Source organism: Prionailurus viverrinus, unplaced genomic scaffold (genome assembly GCF_022837055.1).
Source record: "Prionailurus viverrinus isolate Anna unplaced genomic scaffold, UM_Priviv_1.0 scaffold_62, whole genome shotgun sequence".
Classification (NCBI taxonomy): Eukaryota; Metazoa; Chordata; class Mammalia; order Carnivora; family Felidae; genus Prionailurus; species Prionailurus viverrinus.
Window position 1 is genome coordinate 514548 of NW_025927624.1, and position 22080 is coordinate 536627.

Below are 22080 nucleotides of genomic sequence, written 5' to 3' on the forward strand. Positions count from 1 at the left end.
TCAACAAACAAATCAAAGCCCATCTGGTGGAAGGCCCAAACCGCCACTCCAAGTAGCGAGAACAGCCCCCAAAGACGCACCGAAAGAGTGCACACAACACACTCCAAAAACATTTGTTCAACTGCCAGGCCCTGGAAAGAGTAGGAGATCTTTTTAATATAGTATTACTCGCAGGTGCGGGACAGAGAACAAGCTATTAGAACACATAAAGGGCAGGAATCTAGCCAAAACGACGAAATCGAAGAATTCTGCCACCCCCCCCCCCCAAAAAAAAATTCCGGGAAGAAAGGACAGCCAGTGAAGTGCTCAAAAGAGACAGAAACAATATATGTGAGCACATTTTTGGAATGACACTCATGAGACGCATAGTTGCGCTTGAAACCATGCATAGAAGACAGCAGACAATCTACTGCTTCAGAGATCAAGGACCTAAGGAATCGTCACGATGAACGCTGAAAATGAAATGGTGTAAAGGAGATACAAAGTAAACTGGATGCAGTGACAGCAAGGATGGGAGAAGCAGCAGACAGAATCGGTGAAACAGAAGATACAATTGTGGACAAAGATGAAGCAGAGAAAGGAAAGGAAGGAAATGACTAGATCACGAGGCAGGTACTAGAGACCTACGTGATTCGGTGAGATGAAATATTAGCCACATCCTAGGAGTCCCAGAAGAAGAAGAGTGAGAGAAAGGGGGAGAAGGTTTTTTTGAACAACGTATAGCTGAGAGCTTCCCTCATCTGGGGAAGGAAACGGTCATCCAAGTCCTGGCGGCACAGAGAATTCCTTTCCAAATCAACAAACCTAGGTCAACACCACGACATGCCATAGCGAAACTGGAAAACTACGAAGATAAGGAGAGGATTCTGAAAGCAGCTGGGGACAAACGGGTCTTATTTGACAAGGGAAGACACATAAGGGTAGCAGCAGACCTGTCCAAAGAAACTTGGCAGGGCAGAAGGGAGGGGTAGCAAACGGTCAGTGTGCTGAATGGGAACATCTGCGGCGAAGAATCCCTTCCCCAGCAAGGCTGTCATTTAGAATAGAAAGAGAGAGAAAGGCGTTCCCGGACACACAAAACCTAATGGAGTTCATGACCACTAAACCAGCCCTGCAGGAGATCCTAAGGGGCGAGTCTGTGAGTGGAAAGCAGCAGAGACTACAAAGGACCAGAGGCCTCACCAAAAGCATGAAACCTTCAGATAACACAATGACACTAAATCCATATCTTTAACTCATCCCTCTGAATGTGAATGGACTCAATGCCCCAATCAAAAGACACAGGGAATCAGAATGGATAAAACACAAAACAAAACCAAACAACAAGATCCATCTATATGTTGTCAGCAAGACACTGATGTTAGACCCCAGGATACCTCCAGATTCAAAGCGAAGCTATGGGGAACCACCTATCATGCTACCAGAAGTCAAAAGAAAGCTGGAGTCACCACACTTCCACCAGAAAGACTAGGTTTTAAACCAGAGACTGTAGTAACAGATTCAGAAGGGCATTGGATCATAATTAAGGGGTCTATCCATCAAGAGGAGCTAACAGTTGCAAATGTTTATGGCCCCAAAGTGAAACGCCCACACATATGACTCGATTAATCACAAACATGATTAAATGTATACGTACAAATACCATGATTGTAGACGACTTTAAGACTCCACTCATGGCAATAGGCGGGTCGTCAAGGCAGAAAATCAGTAAGGAAACACATATCCAATGTGTCATTGGACCAGATGTATTCAGATATACATAGATATATATTGGCCTAATATATATGCATTTATATACATGGATATCAACACCGATATATTAAGATCTTTTCATCCAACACCAGTAGAATGCACATTCTTCTTAAGTGCACATAGAACATTCTCCAATGTCTCCAAGTGGCATCCTGGGTCACAAAACAGCCCTCCACAGATATAAAAGGACTGAGATCATACCTTGCCTATTTTCAGATCACAACAACGAGCACTTGCTCATTCTTTCTTTCTCTCCCTCCGTTTCCAAGAGAAATACAAACATTACAAAAACATTTAGCTCAGCTCCTTCCAAGAAAGAGAAAAACAAGAATAATAAACCTTGTGGGGCAATGAGTCCTGGAGGGAAACCACACACAGACAGTAGAATTCCATAACCAACATGCTGACAATGGAGTTGACAGAAAGTGATGTACTAAAAGAACAGACACTAAAGAAATAGTTTCTGCAAGGACAGATTAGGGTAGACGTGAACCATTAAAAAAGAGCCTGGTGCGGGGAACACGTATGTGGCACAGTCAGTTCAGCATCCACCTTCAGCTCATGAGTCATGATCTCACGGCTTGTGGGTTTCAGCCCCACGTTGAGCTCTGTGTTGACAGCTCGGAGCCTGCAGCCTGCTTTGGATTCTGTGTCTCCCTCTGTCTCTGCCCCCACCCCGCTTGCACTCTGTTTCTCTCTCTGTCTCAAAAATAAACAAACTAAAAAAATTTTAAAAATACCGTAAAAAGCATGGGGGGTGAAGAGGGAAAAAGGAAAAAAAAAATAACACGTGGCCAATCAATCAAGCATGAGCTTAAGACAAAAAAGAAAAGGAAAAATGTGAGCATAGGAAGGTAAGTGGAAACAACATACATTTTTCAACAGGTACATAAGTAGGATTGGGAATATACTATGAACAATAGTCTCTTTTAAACCTTGTAAAGATATATGTCTCTAAATATGTGTGTATATATATATATATATATATATATATATTTATTTATATGTGTGTGTATGTGTATATATATGTATATATATATGTATATATATGTGTGTGTGTGCATATATAAGTGTAAATGTATTTGTGTATATATGTGTATATTATATATATATCTGTATCTATATCTATATCTATATCTGTCTATATCTATATCTATCTATCTATCTATATAATATGTGGTAAAAGACAGGCTTCGATTCACAGTATATCCCTAATAATACTGACTCTTATCACTCTACAGTTATCTGGTGATAAATACTGTAATGAAGAATTTAATTTTTTTCAGTATAAATAAATTGTTCAAATTCTGGCATCTATCGCTTCCGAAAAGCTAGAAATTATTACTAGACTAAGAAAAGAACGGAAAAAGAGAGGTTCCTAACACATCAACATTCACTATGGAGAAAGAATTGGGAATGAGAATTCTAGGAAGAAATGGGAACTTTTGAAGGATGTATGTAATGGGACACAGTTGGAGTTACACAAACAAAGGCTGAGGACTTTTTCTCTGCAATTCTAAGCTCACAATGGGAGGATACTAAAAATATACTCTAACCTTCTTTCTTATGTAACTCCTGATTTCCTCAATAGAATTCATTTGCGTGTATACATGTGAAACACTAAAATGGAATATAAACTGAAGCCTGACTTTTTAAATTCACATATTTAATTGTGATATATCATGCGTATTTTGTTACTTTTCAAACCCCATTCTACGGAATTCCATTTCCCTACTCATTTATTCACATTCAAAAACCATGACATTGCTTCTTCCAAGCAAGCCTTTATTCTAGCAGCTCCAGGAGTCAAACAAGTGTCTTTCCTAACCTCCAGGAGCTCATCAAGATTTAGGGGCTTTGAAATGAATACTGAAATAAATATCACATGTCTGAAACTTTAAATTTTAGAATCTGACACAAGGACGAGGAGGAGATCGTTTTCAAAGCTAGAATAGGAAAGATTTCTGAAATTAGAAATTTGACAACTTGGCTATGAAGAGCCTCTGCACATAGAGCTACTCTTTTCAGCAAAATACGTATTCTTCGGGGAGATGCACCATTTTAACTTACTCTTCATGGAGTTATTTCAAAAACTACAGGGGAACACCTCTGTAACGTAAATGTTGAGAAATACTGTAAACACCTAAATTTCTACATTTTCTAACATGATTTTAGTCTAAATGTAGAACAAAGGATAGAGCCAAAGGAAAATCCTGTATCTCACCAAAATTTAACTTGCCCGGGGCGGGGGGCAACCTACAATAGATACTTGGACCCAATCAGGTTTCATTTAGGCATGAGTATTATCAGTCATGTTACTATCACAGTAAGAATCCTTATCCTTAAGCAATGTCATATTGCCTCCATGATGGGAAAGCTTTTCCCGATATAATTTGACAGTCATTATATATTTTCCAGCCCATTCTTTTATCAGCCTCCACCTGTAGGATTTACCAAAGTACAACAAAACAAAACAAAACATTCAACGCGTCATGTATCTGTAAAGTGGTTGGTTCCTGCTAACTTTCCATGACACACATAAAATGATGATACACAGGCTCCTCTTAAATGTTCAGAGTAAATAAGGGAGAAAACTCAATTCAGAGCAGGAAAGTGAGTTTCACAGGAGGGTACTTTACCTTGGAACGAAAATCAAAGTCTTGGCTAGCTGATGTAGACCATGAATCATCAGGAACAGGTGTGTCGGAACGCCTTTAGAGAAAAAAAATACAACAAAAACATGTTCATGCATTTAAAAACAAAATTTAAAAAAGTTAAGCGAAAGGTCAAGTATCTGTTTATTCCACGAAGTTTCTTGGTATCATTAAAAGTTGTCCTCTGGTTTTTTTTCATTAAGTTTTATTTTAATTCCAGTAATAGTAACATCCAGAGTTATATTAGTTTAAGTTGTACAATATAGTGAGTCACCAACTCCATACTCACCCCGTGCTCATCATGACAAGGGCACTCTTTCATCCCCATCATCTCTTTCATCCCTCCCACCACTCACCTCCTCTCCGCAACCATCCTTTTCTTCTCTGCAGGTAAGAGCCTATTTCTTGGTTTGTCTCCCCTTTTGTTTCCTCCCTTTGCTCGTTTGTTGTTTCTTAAGTGCTACATGAGTAAAATCATATGGCATTTGTCTTTCCCTGACTTTGCTTACCATACTACACTCAGGCTCCATCCAGGTGATTGCAAATGGCAAGATTTCATTGTTTTATGATTGAGTAATATTACAGTGTGTTTGTGTGTGTGTGTGTGTGTGTGTGTGTGTGTGGATATACATGCACACACAGACATACATTCACATAGGGCTTCTTCTTCGTTCAATCATCTGTCAATGGATGCTTGCGCTGGCTGTTGGAAATAATGCTGCAATAAACACAGGGGTGCATGTGTCCCGTGGAATTCGTGTTTTTGTATTCTCGTGGGTAGTATCCAGTAGTGCAATTACTGGACCATAGGAGAGTTCTGTTTTTAATTTTGTGAGGAACCTCCATACTGTTTTCCACAGGGGCCGCACCCATTTGCGTTTCCACCAACGGTGCAAGAGGTTTCCTTTGTCTCCACATCCTCGCAAACACTTGCTTCTTGTGTCTTGGAGTGTAGCCATTCTGACAGGTGTGACGAGGTATCTCGTTGTAGTTTGGGGGAGCATGGTTTCATGTGTCTGTCGACCATCTGTATGTTGTCTTTGGAAAAGTGTCTGGTGATGTCTACTGCTCATTTATAAACTGGGCTTTTTTGCAGGGGGGTGATGTTGACCTGTATCAATTTTTTAGACATTGTGGATACTAACCCTTTACTGGATTTGCAAAACATTTCCAAATTTGTTCTCCCATTCCAGAGGTTCCCTTTCAGCTTTGACGGTTTCCTTCCCTGCGCAAAAGCTTTGTAGGTTGGGATAGTCCCCATACTTTATTCTTGCTTTATTTCCCTTGGCTCAAGAGACATAACTAGTCAAATGTTGCTACAGCCAAAGTCAGAGAAATGACGGCCTGTGCTCTCTTCAAGGATTTCTTTTTTTTTTTTTTTTTATGGTTTCAAGACTCACACTTAGGTGTTTAATTCATTTTAAGTTTCTTTGTGTGTATGGTACAGAAATGGGTCCAGGTTCATTCTTTGGCATGTGGCTTGTCCAGTTTTCCCAACACCATTTGGTGAAGAGACTGTCTTTTCCCCACTGGATAGTCTTTCCTGTTTGTGGAAGATGAACTGACCATACAGTGGTGGATTTATGTCTGGGTTTGCGGTTCTAGTCCACTGAGCTATGAGGCTACTTTGTATGCCAGTACCCACCATACTGTTTGGATTACTACAGCTTTGGAATACAACTTGAAAGCTGAGATTGCGATACCTCCAGGTTTCCTCGTTTTCCATATTGCTTTGGCCATTCAAGGTCTTTTGTGGTTCTATGCGACGTTTAGGATTGTTTGTCTAGCTCTGTGACAAATGCTGTTGGTATGGTGACAGGGATTGCATGACATCTGTCGATGGCTTCGGGTAGTGTAGACACTTTAAAAATATGTATTCTTCCCATCTGTGAGCATCGGATGTCTTTTTCTTTCCGTCACCTTCAATTTCTTTCATCAGAGTACAGGTCTTTCACAATTTGGACCCTGTTTTAACAAAAGCTTTTAGTTCTCTATTTGGCCTCAACCTCTCCTAACCTGTGAAATCTCCAGGAAAGACCCAGTCTGAGTTTCCATAACCAAATGTGACAGGCAGGGAATGCTCTGAAATGGTTGAAAATGAAATGTATAAACGTTACCACAAGGACTTCTCACCTCACATCTGTCAGAATGGCTCAGTTTCAACACACAGGAAACAACAAGGGTTGCTCGGGGTGTGGAGAAGAAACAACCCTTGTGCACCGGTCATGGGATGTAAATTGGTATTGCCACAGTGAAAGCCAGTATGGAGGGGCCTCAACAAAGTAAAAACACAAATACCATAGGATCCAGTGATTCCACTACTGGGTATTTATTTACCCAAGGGAAATGGAAATACTAATTTGAAAAGATATATGCACCCCTATCTTTATTATAGCATTATTTACAAGAGACAAGATATGGAAGCAACCCAAGTGTCCACCAATACATGAAGAGACCACACACACACACACAAGCACATACACACACACACGCAGACACACACACACACACACACACACACACACACACAATGAAATATTACGCATCTATAAAAGAGAATGAGATCTTACCATCTGCAACATGATGGATATACCTAGATGGTATGAGGCTAAGTGAAATAAGTCAGACAGAAAAAGACAAATCCTATATGATTTCACTTCTGTATAGAATCTAAAAAGGGGAATAAATGAACAAACAGAGCAAAAGGAGAAACAGACCCATAAATGCAGAGATTTGACTCTTGCCAGAAGGGAGGGGAGGTGGGTGGATGGACAAAACGGGTGAAGGGGAGAGGGAAGTTCAGGGTTCCAGTTATAGAATGAATAACTCACAAGGCTCAAAGGTACAGCATAGGGAATCTAGTCAGTGGTATCGTCATAGCATCATACATTAACGGATGGGAGCTACGCTTATGGCGATCACGGTGAAACATCCAGAGTTGTTGCATCACATATTACCTTGTGTGTCAGGTAGAGCTCCGTTTACGTAAACGTATCAAAGTTTAGGTTTCTATGTTATGAGTGGTAGTACTAACTAGAGATTGAAAGAGTCAAAGTTCCCAAGGCCAACTTTGTTCCCACACTGGTCTTGCCTTATTTAGGTCCATAATAACTAGCAAGACATTCCAAGCCTTCAGGGGCATTCAGCTACCCAAGGAGGGAGACTGTGATCAAAACGGTCCTGGTAGTTGTGCCTCTATTTCTCTATACGCTGCCTGAATATTTTCTTCCCTATGAGCTCCCACTCCTACATCACTCTTCGGCACGGTTCTGTGGCATTGCCCAAACTTTCGATCTTTAGCCTATGAAGCCATACAGTCCTACAACCAGGATGGGCTCAAATGACCGAGGGTAGGAGCCATGTCCTGCTCCTGGAGAACAAGCGAATTGGGAGTCTCAGTCATCCACACAGTCACCTCAACCTAGGCATGTTATCACCGATCCAGATGAAGCTCCCTTACTGATTGGGCAAGTCAGTCCTACCCCTGCCCAGCCCTAACAGTACATGGGAAGGGCATCACAGATTTCGGAAAAGAGGTGGAGTGAGGAGACAGCTTGCCTTGGGCCATACATCTCTGATGTTCGGGATCTCCACCCCCCACCCCCAATTCCTTGAGAGCATCTAAGCTATCCTCCCTCAGTTGGGGTGGAAGTAGGGGATATCTTATTTCTATTTGCTCTAAACAGACACTTCCCAGCAGCTCAAATGATTTTTAACCTCTCTCATCAGAAAATCTGAGGTATGCTCGCACCTTCAATGAAACCAACACACACAAAAGCAGAAACCCGGTCACGACACTCTTGAACACTCTATTTGAATATGCCTTTCTAAACAACTCCCCGAATCCTGGGTCCTTCATTCCTGTCATTCACCTTTATCTCACTTGGCATAAACCCCCATATTCTGACATCTTTTCTCAAGCTCTTATTCCTAACCAACTCAGTGTTGTTCTCCTTGAAACCTGGTCTCCTCTGCTAATTCGATTCTTACCCACATTCCTTGTATTAGGAGTATTATTAGACCCACTCCCCAGCTTTCTATTATTAAAACAGTTGCCTGCAAGATGAAGACAAAAAAGAAGGAAGAAAGGAAAGAAAGAAAGAAAACCAGAATATAAATCTCATTTCTGTCACTTATCATATCCAAATAGGTCACTTCAATCTCTTTTGAGTTTCAAATTCTCCAGGGAAACAACCACTGGGCAAGGAGCTGAAACATAGGTTGACGTACCAGAGGGTGTTTTGAGGAATTAATCTCTGAGGTTCCCTAAATCTTGAGACTCTAAGTGCTTTTGATTTGGCCTCTGAAAAAATGGAGAGTCCTCAGCTGGCAGAAGGGGGAAAATTATTGGGAAAAAAAAGAAATACCAAGGAAACCAGAGAAGAAGGTCATAAGGCAAAAACACAGTACAAAAAAGTCATGGGGGGGGGGGGAAGAAAAACCTCCAAAAAAACCCAAAAAGCTTCCTAGAACTAGACAAGGGTACTAGCCCAAAGGGAAACCAGCCTGGGAACGTAGGCAACAGAGAATCATATAGCAATATCCTCGAAATAGAGGCTGAATTTAATTAATGTAACATGGTCTACAACTAGATATCCTTCCCTTACAGAAAACTCATTTGTCTCAAGAAGAGGGGATACCACGACATCCAAGGAGCTGCCTGACGACATCTTGCTTATTATGTAAAAGCCTTGACACCATGGCCATAGCTGACATCCACCCTAAAATCTCGGATGGCAAAAACAAGGGACGAGTTACCACTGCACTAATGACTTGTGTTAGCACTAGTGGTCAAATACATGAGGCCAAATGCTTGGACTAACCTGGGTTCTTAAGCAAACCCTAAATTCGTGTTCCGACATCATTACCTTTGACATTCTGAGTTGATCTGCCCTAGGATCTGTATCTTCATCTCAGTGCTGCTGAGGAACCAGAGAATGGATGTGGAAGCTTCACGGGCTGACGGGCAAAGCCCCACAGCTACCCATTAACTATGGAATCATGGTCGAGTCATCAACCTCCCTGAACCACAGTTGCGAAAGTAATAAAAAGTAGGCTACAATAACACAGCTACTTTGCAAAGCTATACAACGACTATATAACTGAACAGATGTTACCCATAGGATATAGTGTCTAGTCCAGGGTAGAACACGCAACAACTGCTTTTGTTCTCTGCATTCCCTTAAGAGTCACATAATTTTCAGTGCATTCATTCCCTTCCCTTTCCTTTCCTTTCCTTTCCTTATCCGTTTCATCTCATTTCATTCCTTTATACTTTGAGAGTGAGTGCACACAGAAATCGGGAAAGATATCCCAAGGAGGCTGTCAGCACAAACCCCGATGTGGGGCTTGAACTCACAAACCTGAGTTGAAATCAAGAGTCACACCCTTAACCGACTGAGCCACCCGGGTACCCCAGCAAATGTCATTTTTACAAATCCATAAAAATCCTACCTGGTTATAGAGTCTTCCTCAGCCTTCTCATCTGATCCTAAAGAAGAAACAGAATACATGTTAAATCAACAATCGAAAAATACAGGAATTACAAGTGTACGTCTTATGATGTGTTAAAAAGTATTGCTTTGGGACCACACCTGGAAACCACACTACACTGAGTGGTAATTATACCATTCATAGGCTTAAAGGACTAAGAAATCTTACTTTCTCCTCTATATTGACCAAAAGCAAGAATGGGTTTTCTCAGAATTTGACAGCTACAGGTGAACTGATGTTTACAATGGCCATCACTGACCGACTCTATGACACTGGAGGAAACTGGTAGCGTTAGGAGAATGATTATCATGAGCTGACAATGTCAGACTGAAACTAGCATGATTTTTCTGGACTTCTACTACTAGAGGAGTTGAAAGAGAGTACCTTTAGCTTGCTGTAACACGGCAGAACTTCCCCAGCTCTTCAGCAGACACTCTTCAGTTTTAGGAGGAAACACCCCCTCACAAAGTGTGCTCTATAGCTATTGTACTTTGCAGCATGGCCAAACCATAGCAAGCAGACGCTCCCTGGCCTTATTTCCAATGGCAAGGTAAGAAGGAAAGATTTGGCATTCCAGTTTGATAAACTTCTAACCTCTTGAGACTGCCTCCTTCCATTGCTAGAGAGTCCATCTAGACCCACCGCATATCACAGAGGAGGAGGAGCCCAATGTGAGTGCTGTGTAGTGGTTCATGATGTCATGTTTCTCAGCCCTCCCCATTAGGTGACACACATCTAGAGAAATCATACTTTTTTTTCATAGAAGGCAGAGGTCATCGGATCCTCTACTGATGAGCAACTAAACAAAACAAAGGGCAAAGAATATCTTGAATGCCTACATTCAATTGCCAGGATATTTTCACTTTCTAAACATTCAAAGACATCCACTCTATGATTCTAACTATATGACACCTGGAAAGAGCAAGGCTATGGAGCTAAGGGTTAGGGTGAAGGTAGGGAGAAACGGGCACAGCACAGAGAACTTTTAAGGCAGTGGAACTCTTTCACACGATACCACAAAGGTGGATTCACATCATTACACATTTGTTAAAACTCATAGAATGTATAACACCAAGGCTGAAGACTAATGCAAATTAGAGACTTGGCCTCAAAATGAAGAGTTCGTGTCCATAGAAAATGCACCACTGTTGTCAGGGTGCCTGGGTGGCTCAGTTGGTTCAGCGTCCAACTCTGGATGTGAGCTCAGGTCATGATCTCACTGTTCCTGGGATCAAGTCCTGCATCAGGCTCTGTGCTGACAGCACAAGATTCTTTCCCCCCCTCTCCCTCTGCCCCTTGGCTGCTCACACGCATGCATGCTCTCTCGCTCAAAACTAAACCAAGGAACTGAAAAACAAAAATCCTACTAAAAACGGGCCACTGTCGCGCAAGATGTTACCAACAGGGGAGGCTAGGCGTGTACGGGAGCATGGTATGGTATATGCAGACTCTCTGTACTTCCTATTATATTTTGCTGTGAACTTAAAACTGATGTCAAAAATCAGGCTTATTAAATGTATGAAACAACAAAAGCAACAAAATATGGTATCCATTGTAGCTACTCTTAGCATATACTAACTCACGATACCGTCATCGTGAACATTAAAATAGAGATCAAAGTAACACAATAGGGGTACTGTCTCCCATTTGGAAGTATATGAAACTGCATAAACAAAACACAAAAATACAACAGTTATTTGTATACTTAGGCAAGAAAACATTTGATGAATATGACCCAAAATCTTACACCTATAAACAGGGGTTCAGCACCATAGGCATCACACCTAGGTTTTCCATATAATTAAGAGATTTTCATTCTCATTTTAAATCAAAAATCATTATGTTGATCATACCTAAGAATCATAATGAAAGCTTAATCCCATAAAAAAAGGTTATAATGACCTAATATGGCCCTCCCTGGTAATTTTTGTACAAATACCTACTTCATATGGATGATGAAACTGAAACCAGTACCATGGTAACCGTCATGTTACTTGCTAGTAAAACAAAATTTGAAGACACCACCAAAAATGACGTCAGGGCTATAATTCCTATGCAGAACAGATTTCATCCAGCAGGCCAAAGATGGCTACCCTCAGAACATCCTACTTGAATGACTGGCCCTTGGTGGTGCCCTGGGATCTTGGATTTAAGGAGGGTTCCCACCATTCCCTAGCTGGTTAAGAGTGGTTCACTGTGCCTAAGTGCTGGTACAATCAATGTGCTTAAGGCTGTACACTTGATTTCCTTGGTGGAAACCTGGAATTTGGGGACATGCTAAGGAGAAGATGCCTATGTGATTAGCATTTGATGAAAACCTCGGGCACTGAGTATCCATAAGCCTCGTACTGGCAGACAACATTTCACTTGTGCTGTCCTAATTTCATGCTGGAGGAATTTAGCACATCCTGCTAACTCCATAGAGAAAGGATTCCTGGAAGCCTGCGCTTGGCTTCCTCTGGCCTTCACCCCATGCACCATTGCTCGGTGCTGATTGGCCTTACTTGCCTGTCCCCATACCAATCCACACGCATGACTACAACTATATGCTGAGTCCTGTGAGCTCTTCTAGTGAACGATCAAATCTGGGTGCCATTGGGATGCCTCTAACACAACTGCATTATATGAAATTTTATTATTTGGGTTGATGTCTTACACGTGGTTGCAGTCAGAAGGTCATGTCACAGAATACCTTTCCTGGAATCTGTTTTCTTGGTATTGGCCTTGAAAATTCCTACATCCCTATGGATCCATTTGAAGAAAGGTTTAAAAGGAATAGATGAAATCACGATGTCAGAAATTGTGAAAGACGCAACAATCTTATTTTACTCCGAAAAAGAGAGAGAGAGAGAGAGAGCGAATCCTGGTGATTGCCCCTATGTTCTACCATATAAAAGCTCTCTGAAATATGAAAAATCTGTTAATTTTCTCCAACTAACTAGGACTTAGTTCATTTTTCTGGCAGATAGGAATCAAAGAAGTACCAGGGATCATTCTACAACAATCAGAACTATCAGACAGAATATGAAAGCATACTACTGATTATAGTGGGGTTTTTTTTGTTTCTTTTCCTTATTTTCCTAGAACATTAAAAATATGGTTCACCTATTAAGGGCAGTTATTGCCAAAATAATCAAAAGTCACAAATACGGCATCCAAAATGTCAGATGAGTTATCTTGATGTCTCCTTATCTGACCCTCCTTCCAATTCTCTTATTTTGCCCTAATTGATTCTACCGTATGAAGTACCCCCATTTTATATGGCGTTAACGTATATACATTTATCGCTGACTACAAATGCGTATGTTCACCCATGGTACTTAGGACATAACTCTGCATCATCAGCTAGGTCAGTCCTTAATGTCTTGCCAACAGTGAGGATAACAGTAAGAGTGGGAACATTTGGGGATACGACTCTGACAAATTCTGGTACGAGAAGCTCACCTGATAGTGTTGCTGCATTTCAGATAGTCTGCTCTTCCTTTTTTAAGAACTAGTGTATTTTACCACCTTCCAGTAGAAACACCATACACACCGGCTTACTTTCCTTCATTTACTCCCTGTAGTCTCGGCCATTCACATCATTCCCTCTTTGGCTCTTCTCTTCTTTCCTGAGGTTCCTTAGGCCTTCCAGTGCCTTGAAAGGGAACTAGTCATTTAGCTCCTTTGGTGGCACTCTCAATTTAATCTGTTGCTGGCACCACATACGATATGCAACTTACCTCCTTTTCACATCTCTTTCTCTTTCCTATGCACTTAACAGGCCGTTTTCTTTACATATTAGAATATATCAGTATTCCTGTTTTAAATCAACATTCTGTCAAATGACCTTTGCATAAAATACAGTTCTTACCTTCTACTTGTCCATGTAATATCCTTTGCCCTTTCTGATCCACAGCTCCAGAGAAATGAGGAACATCTTTGTTGGGCTTCTCAGACATACTCTGTTAAAAGTAGCATCAGTAATGAGTTGCGTGAAGACTTCCTAAGCCTTTTCCAAGAAAAATATCTGAATTTATGATTTTAATAACAACCAGACTTGCAAATAAGAAAAACGTATTGAACACCAAAACCTTTAAATACCAAACCTCATATATGCTCTCTTGATTCAGCGTACCATTGAATCTTCATTCGGCTATTGACTCTCTAAACTGATCATGGAAGGCCAGAATAAGTACGTTCAAAGGCAGAAGCCTGACTTGTATGCAGATTTCAAAAAGGAACTAACAAAACACCTTCCTTTGCATTCCTGACCAAAATTAAAGGACATTTGAAATAAGTTTTGAAACAAATTCTTTAAAAGTGTACTTGCTATAAATGAAAACTGCTTCTAACAAAATGGCAGACATTTGTTTCAGTGTCAATTCATACCTCACATGATCAGAAACTTTGGAGTATATCATGTTGAGTATCAACAAAACACTGTTGTAGCTGCTGCTTCGTTTAGGGAAACAAAGGCTTGACCTTTTTCTTGACGAGAGAAGGGTTGGATCGAATGGCAAAGTAGTAAGAAAAACTTTTCTTAAAATCATGGTGAACTAGTAGCAAAAAAAATGTAGATATAGGTATGGAACTCTTCAGAATGTGTAGTAAGCATTCGAACGGCAAGTATAAGAACATTTATGTCTTAGTCACCTAAAATGTGCCAAGCACTCATTTCACTATGCACCTTTTCTTTTCTACACACAACAATAATAATGATTATGATGATGGAGTGGGTCTTCCTACTTCTTGGTCACTCTAAGACATTGGAGTAAAATGATGATCCGTGGTCCTCTCTGTCCAGAATGTCCCTCGCCACGGTCTACACGACTGGTCCTTCTCATCTTTCACTTGGCACCTTTTGCCACTCTCAGATCTTTTCTGACTACCAAAATTCCCACTCCCACTCTCATCGTCATCCTCACTGCCAACGCCCCCAATATTCTCTCAACTAACATTGTCCATTTCCTATCGATGAAGCCTTTATAGTCACTTATAATGGATTGCTGTTGACTTACTTTTCTGCTCCGACCACAACAACCTAAACCCTCCCCTTGTACACTCAGTAGCTGACTGCTTGGTACGCACTCAGTATACGAGGACCAATTAATTAAGGTCAAAACATTTACACTAATCTCACAGAGAAGATCTCATAAGTACCAAATCACTATACACTTGACCCTTGAACAAAGCAAGGGTTATGGGCTCTGATGGCCATGCACTCGAAAATCCACAAGTATCTTTTGAAACCTCAAAACCAAATAAAAAAAAAAACCCAAAATTACTATGGAATTTCCCACTTTAAAAGCAATAACACATAAAAATGAAAAAGTATATATGTGTTGAAACCAGAACATTAAAGCAGAAGCGCTTGTATATGCTCTCTAGGTCTCATCTACCTTTTCGGCCTCATTTGGCCTTTGCTCTGTAAACTGAGCATGGAAGGTCAGGGTTAGGATAACGGAATGCTGAGCTTACCAACAATATTCCCGGTCGATTAATGCATGTTTTCCCTGTTATATGTATTACATACTATATTCTTACACTATAAACTAAAGAAAAGGTTACTAAGAAAATCGTAAGGAAGGGGTGCTGGGTGGCACTGTCGTTTCAGGGTCAGGCTCTTGACTTTGGCTCAGGTCATGATCTATACTTCCTGCGTTCAACGCTGGCAGCCTGATGAAGATTCTCTCTCTGCCCCCGCTTCCCTACTCACGTGCTCTGTCTTCTCTCTCTCTCTCACAAAATAAATAATTAAAAAAAAAAAAAAACAAGACGAAAAAGAAAATCATAAGGAAGAGAAAATATGTTTACAGGATGGTACTGTATTTATTGAAAAAAATCTGTATGTATGAGGACTCCCACATTCCAAACCCATCTTGTTCAAGGGTCAAATGTATACCTATATGATGTCTCCACTAAGAGTTTAGTGGAACTTATTATAGCCCCACATGGGAAACTCAAAGACGCATTCTAACTTTGCCATTCTTTTCTGGACACTAGGGCCATTTTATTGGCCTTCAAACATCTTCCCATTGAAAACAAGCATTCTTGGGGGGCCTGGGTGACTTAGTCGATTAGGCACCCAACTTTGAAATTGTGAAAAGGAAAGTAAAAGCTGGAGGGAGGAGTTAAGATGGCAGGGGAGGGGATCAGAATTTCCCTTGTCCCTCAAACACAGCAGTATTGAGGTCACAACACTTGGAATACCAGGAATACAGGCTGCAGAGGGACAGAAAAATCTCCACAGGTGCAAAGTGACAGCTTGGCGGGACAGAAGGGTGTGTATGCGAATTGGGAGAAATAAAATGGTCCGCACAGGCATGGAGTGGCGGAAGCCCTTTGGTGGAGAAACGAAAGGAAGGTAGAGAGAGAGGCTGTGAGAAGTGCATTTGGATATGAGAAAGCCTGTCCGGACCACAGACCAAGGAGAGATCCAGAGGGCCAGTTTCTACTTTGCAAAACAGCCTTAGAGGCTAAAAAACAGGATTTTCAAGGTTGCCAGACTTTCTCTAGACCAGAGCTACCACCTCCCATGCCTGGTGGGGAGGGAGCCGCCCCTAGGCTTGGTAGCAATCTCAGGGCTACACTGGGAGAGAACACCTTGACTATGGTGGAAAGGGGAGGTATTGCCCTGCCCAAGGGAAAAAGACCGTGCAGGCACGAGCCAGAGGCCCTCTGTCCACTGGGCAGAGTGGCGCAACTCCACTACCAGGTCTGAGCAAAGCGGGATCCTACAGGGTTTTGAATCCCAGCTCAGTGCTCAGGTGGCACAGGGGACTGTGCAGCAAGGCAAGGCGGCTCCCCAGGCTATTCCGGGAAGATAGCCTAAACAGTGAGTTTTGAGACACCTCGTGTGGGCAGGAGAGGTTTGGGGTGTCGCCATTTCTCTCCCCATGACCAACATCGTGGGGCTTCAGGGAATGGACAGTGAGCCTCCATGGAGGCAGGCCCATTACACCAAACCCTGGCTCTCTGTGCCTCATAACTGCTTCTCTATAGGAGTGAGACTGACACTGATGGGACCACACAGCCCCTCCTCTAGACCAGTACAGCCACCAGTCCCAGGCACCAATAGACAACTCTCCTCCGGTTTTCTATCTTACTTAGTTAGTTAGTTTGTTTTCATTTGAGTTATTATTCTTTTGTCTTTCCTTTTCTCTTTTAATGTTTATTTCTTTATTTTGAGAGAGAGAGTGAGTGATCAAGCAGAAGAGATGCAGAGAGAAGGAGAGAGAGAGAATCCGAGAAGGAGCCATGCTCTCACTGCAGAACCTGATGGGGGTTTCGAACCCACCAACAGCGACAACATGACATGAGCCAAATTTAAGAGTCGGACGCTTCACCTACTGAGCCACCCAGGCGCCCATCTTTTCTTTCCTTTGCTTTCCCTTTCTTCTCTTTTCCCTTTTTTCTCTTTCTACTCTGCTCTTTCCTCTTCTCCCTTTGGAAACAGCCTAGGAGTCTCGAGTTGACGTGGGTCAAAGCTAATTATATATCTATATATATCTATATATCTTAATATATACCTTTATATCTACATTTAGATATATATAGATATCTATATCTATATCTATATCTATATTTTTTACATTGTTCCTCTGTTCTGGTTCTTTGTTTATTCGATTGCGCATTTTCGCTATAGTTTTCTAGATCACCTTCTTCATTTTCCTCCCTCTCTTTCTGGATTAAGCCCTATAGCTCCTTTGAGTCACTGTTTGGTCTTTTTTTCCACTCCAGTCATTTCTCGTTTTGTTTGGGCTAAGGATTCTTCACCACCTTCTTCTCCTCGTTTCCAGGATTACTTCAACAAACAAATCAAAGCCCATCTGGTGGAAGGCCCAAACCGCCACTCCAAGTAGCGAGAACAGCCCCCAAAGACGCACCGAAAGAGTGCACACAACACACTCCAAAAACATTTGTTCAACTGCCAGGCCCTGGAAAGAGTAGGAGATCTTTTTAATATAGTAGTACTCGCAGGTGCGGGACAGAGAACAAGCTATTAGAACACATAAAGGGCAGGAATCTAGCCAAAACGACGAAATCGAAGAATTCTGCCACCCCCCCCCCCAAAAAAAAAATTCCGGGAAGAAAGGACAGCCAGTGAAGTGCTCAAAAGAGACAGAAACAATATATGTGAGCACATTTTTGGAATGACACTCATGAGACGCATAGTTGCGCTTGAAACCATGCATAGAAGACAGCAGACAATCTACTGCTTCAGAGATCAAGGACCTAAGGAATCGTCACGATGAACGCTGAAAATGAAATGGTGTAAAGGAGATACAAAGTAAACTGGATGCAGTGACAGCAAGGATGGGAGAAGCAGCAGACAGAATCGGTGAAACAGAAGATACAATTGTGGACAAAGATGAAGCAGAGAAAGGAAAGGAAGGAAATGACTAGATCACGAGGCAGGTACTAGAGACCTACGTGATTCGGTGAGATGAAATATTAGCCACATCCTAGGAGTCCCAGAAGAAGAAGAGTGAGAGAAAGGGGGAGAAGGTTTTTTTGAACAACGTATAGCTGAGAGCTTCCCTCATCTGGGGAAGGAAACGGTCATCCAAGTCCTGGCGGCACAGAGAATTCCTTTCCAAATCAACAAACCTAGGTCAACACCACGACATGCCATAGCGAAACTGGAAAACTACGAAGATAAGGAGAGGATTCTGAAAGCAGCTGGGGACAAACGGGTCTTATTTGACAAGGGAAGACACATAAGGGTAGCAGCAGACCTGTCCAAAGAAACTTGGCAGGGCAGAAGGGAGGGGTAGCAAACGGTCAGTGTGCTGAATGGGAACATCTGCGGCGAAGAATCCCTTCCCCAGCAAGGCTGTCATTTAGAATAGAAAGAGAGAGAAAGGCGTTCCCGGACACACAAAACCTAATGGAGTTCATGACCACTAAACCAGCCCTGCAGGAGATCCTAAGGGGCGAGTCTGTGAGTGGAAAGCAGCAGAGACTACAAAGGACCAGAGGCCTCACCAAAAGCATGAAACCTTCAGATAACACAATGACACTAAATCCATATCTTTAACTCATCCCTCTGAATGTGAATGGACTCAATGCCCCAATCAAAAGACACAGGGAATCAGAATGGATAAAACACAAAACAAAACCAAACAACAAGATCCATCTATATGTTGTCAGCAAGACACTGATGTTAGACCCCAGGATACCTCCAGATTCAAAGCGAAGCTATGGGGAACCACCTATCATGCTACCAGAAGTCAAAAGAAAGCTGGAGTCACCACACTTCCACCAGAAAGACTAGGTTTTAAACCAGAGACTGTAGTAACAGATTCAGAAGGGCATTGGATCATAATTAAGGGGTCTATCCATCAAGAGGAGCTAACAGTTGCAAATGTTTATGGCCCCAAAGTGAAACGCCCACACATATGACTCGATTAATCACAAACATGATTAAATGTATACGTACAAATACCATGATTGTAGACGACTTTAAGACTCCACTCATGGCAATAGGCGGGTCGTCAAGGCAGAAAATCAGTAAGGAAACACAGATCCAATGTGTCATTGGACCAGATGTATTCAGATATACATAGATATATATTGGCCTAATATATATGCATTTATATACATGGATATCAACACCGATATATTAAGATCTTTTCATCCAACACCAGTAGAATGCACATTCTTCTTAAGTGCACATAGAACATTCTCCAATGTCTCCAAGTGGCATCCTGGGTCACAAAACAGCCCTCCACAGATATAAAAGGACTGAGATCATACCTTGCCTATTTTCAGATCACAACAACGAGCACTTGCTCATTCTTTCTTTCTCTCCCTCCGTTTCCAAGAGAAATACAAACATTTCAAAAACATTTAGCTCAGCTCCTTCCAAGAAAGAGAAAAACAAGAATAATAAACCTTGTGGGGCAATGAGTCCTGGAGGGAAACCACACACAGACAGTAGAATTCCATAACCAACATGCTGACAATGGAGTTGACAGAAAGTAATGTACTAAAAGAACAGACACTAAAGAAATAGTTTCTGCAAGGACAGATTAGGGTAGACGTGAACCATTAAAAAAGAGCCTGGTGCGGGGAACACGTATGTGGCACAGTCAGTTCAGCATCCACCTTCAGCTCATGAGTCATGATCTCACGGCTTGTGGGTTTCAGCCCCACGTTGAGCTCTGTGTTGACAGCTCGGAGCCTGCAGCCTGCTTTGGATTCTGTGTCTCCCTCTGTCTCTGCCCCCACCCCGCTTGCACTCTGTTTCTCTCTCTGTCTCAAAAATAAACAAACTAAAAAAATTTTAAAAATACCGTAAAAAGCATGGGGGGTGAAGAGGGAAAAAGGAAAAAAAAAAATAACACGTGACCAATCAATCAAGCATGAGCTTAAGACAAAAAAGAAAAGGAAAAATGTGAGCATAGGAAGGTAAGTGGAAACAACATACATTTTTCAACAGGTACATAAGTAGGATTGGGAATATACTATGAACAATAGTCTCTTTTAAACCTTGTAAAGATATATGTCTCTAAATATGTGTGTGTATATATATATATATATATATTTATATGTGTGTGTATGTGTATATATATGTATATATATATGTATATATATGTGTGTGTGTGCATATATAAGTGTAAATGTATTTGTGTATATATGTGTATATTATATATATATCTGTATCTATATCTATCTATATCTATATCTGTCTATATCTATATCTATCTATCTATCTATATAATATGTGGTAAAAGAGAGGCTTCGATTCACAGTATATCCCTAATAATACTGACTCTTATCACTCTACAGTTATCTGGTGATAAATACTGTAATGAAGAATTTAATTTTTTTCAGTATAAATAAATTGTTCAAATCCTGGCATCTATCGCTTCCGAAAAGCTAGAAATTATTACTAGACTAAGAAAAGAACGGAAACAGAGAGGTTCCTAACACATCAACATTCACTATGGAGAAAGAATTGGGAATGAGAATTCTAGGAAGAAATGGGAACCTTCGAAGGATGTATGTAATGGGACACAGTTGGAGTTACACAAACAAAGGCTGAGGACTTTTTCTCTGCAATTCTAAGCTCACAATGGGAGGATACTAAAAATATACTCTAACCTTCTTTCTTATGTAACTCCTGATTTCCTCAATAGAATTCATTTGCGTGTATACATGTGAAACACTAAAACGGAATATAAACTGAAGCCTGACTTTTTAAATTCACATATTTAATTGTGATGTATCATGCGTATTTTGTTACTTTTCAAACTCCATTCTACGGAATTCCATTTCCCTACTCATTTATTCACATTCAAAAACCATGACATTGCTTCTTCCAAGCAAGCCTTTATTCTAGCAGCTCCAGGAGTCAAACAAGTGTCTTTCCTAACCTCCAGGAGCTTATCAAGATTTAGGGGCTTTGAAATGAATACTGAAATAAATATCACATGTCTGAAACTTTAAATTTTAGAATCTGACACAAGGACGAGGAGGAGATCGTTTTCAAAGCTAGAATAGGAAAGATTTCTGAAATTAGAAATTTGACAACTTGGCTATGAAGAGCCTCTGCACATAGAGCTACTCTTTTCAGCAAAATACGTATTCTTCGGGGAGATGCACCATTTTAACTTACTCTTCATGGAGTTATTTCAAAAACTACAGCGGAACACCTTTGTAACGTAAATGTTGAGAAATACTGTAAACACCTAAATTTCTACATTTTCTAACATGATTTTAGTCTAAATGTAGAACAAAGGATAGAGCCAAAGGAAAATCCTGTATCTCACCAAAATTTAACTTGCCCGGGGCGGGGGGCAACCTACAATAGATACTTGGACCCAATCAGGTTTCATTTAGGCATGAGTATTATCAGTCATGTTACTATCACAGTAAGAATCCTTATCCTTAAGCAATGTCATATTGCCTCCATGATGGGAAAGCTTTTCCCGATATAATTTGACGGTCATTATATATTTTCCAGCCCATTCTTTTATCAGCCTCCACCTGTAGGATTTACCAAAGTACAACAAAACAAAACAAAACATTCAACGCGTCATGTATCTGTAAAGTGGTTGGTTCCTGCTAACTTTCCATGACACACATAAAATGATGATACACAGGCTCCTCTTAAATGTTCAGAGTAAATAAGGGAGAAAACTCAATTCAGAGCAGGAAAGTGAGTTTCACAGGAGGGTACTTTACCTTGGTA

General features: G+C 41.1%; 1 protein-coding gene across 1 annotated transcript in view; it reads right to left on the bottom strand.

Annotated features, from left to right (window-relative positions):
* Positions 1-22080, bottom strand: part of LOC125159788 (ankyrin repeat domain-containing protein 26-like) — a 708468-nt gene that overhangs the window by 283614 nt on the left and 402774 nt on the right. The window contains exon 7 of the mRNA XM_047848410.1: positions 4392-4464. Within this exon, the coding sequence (XP_047704366.1) occupies positions 4392-4464 (73 nt within the window). The remainder of the gene's footprint in view (positions 1-4391; positions 4465-22080) is intronic.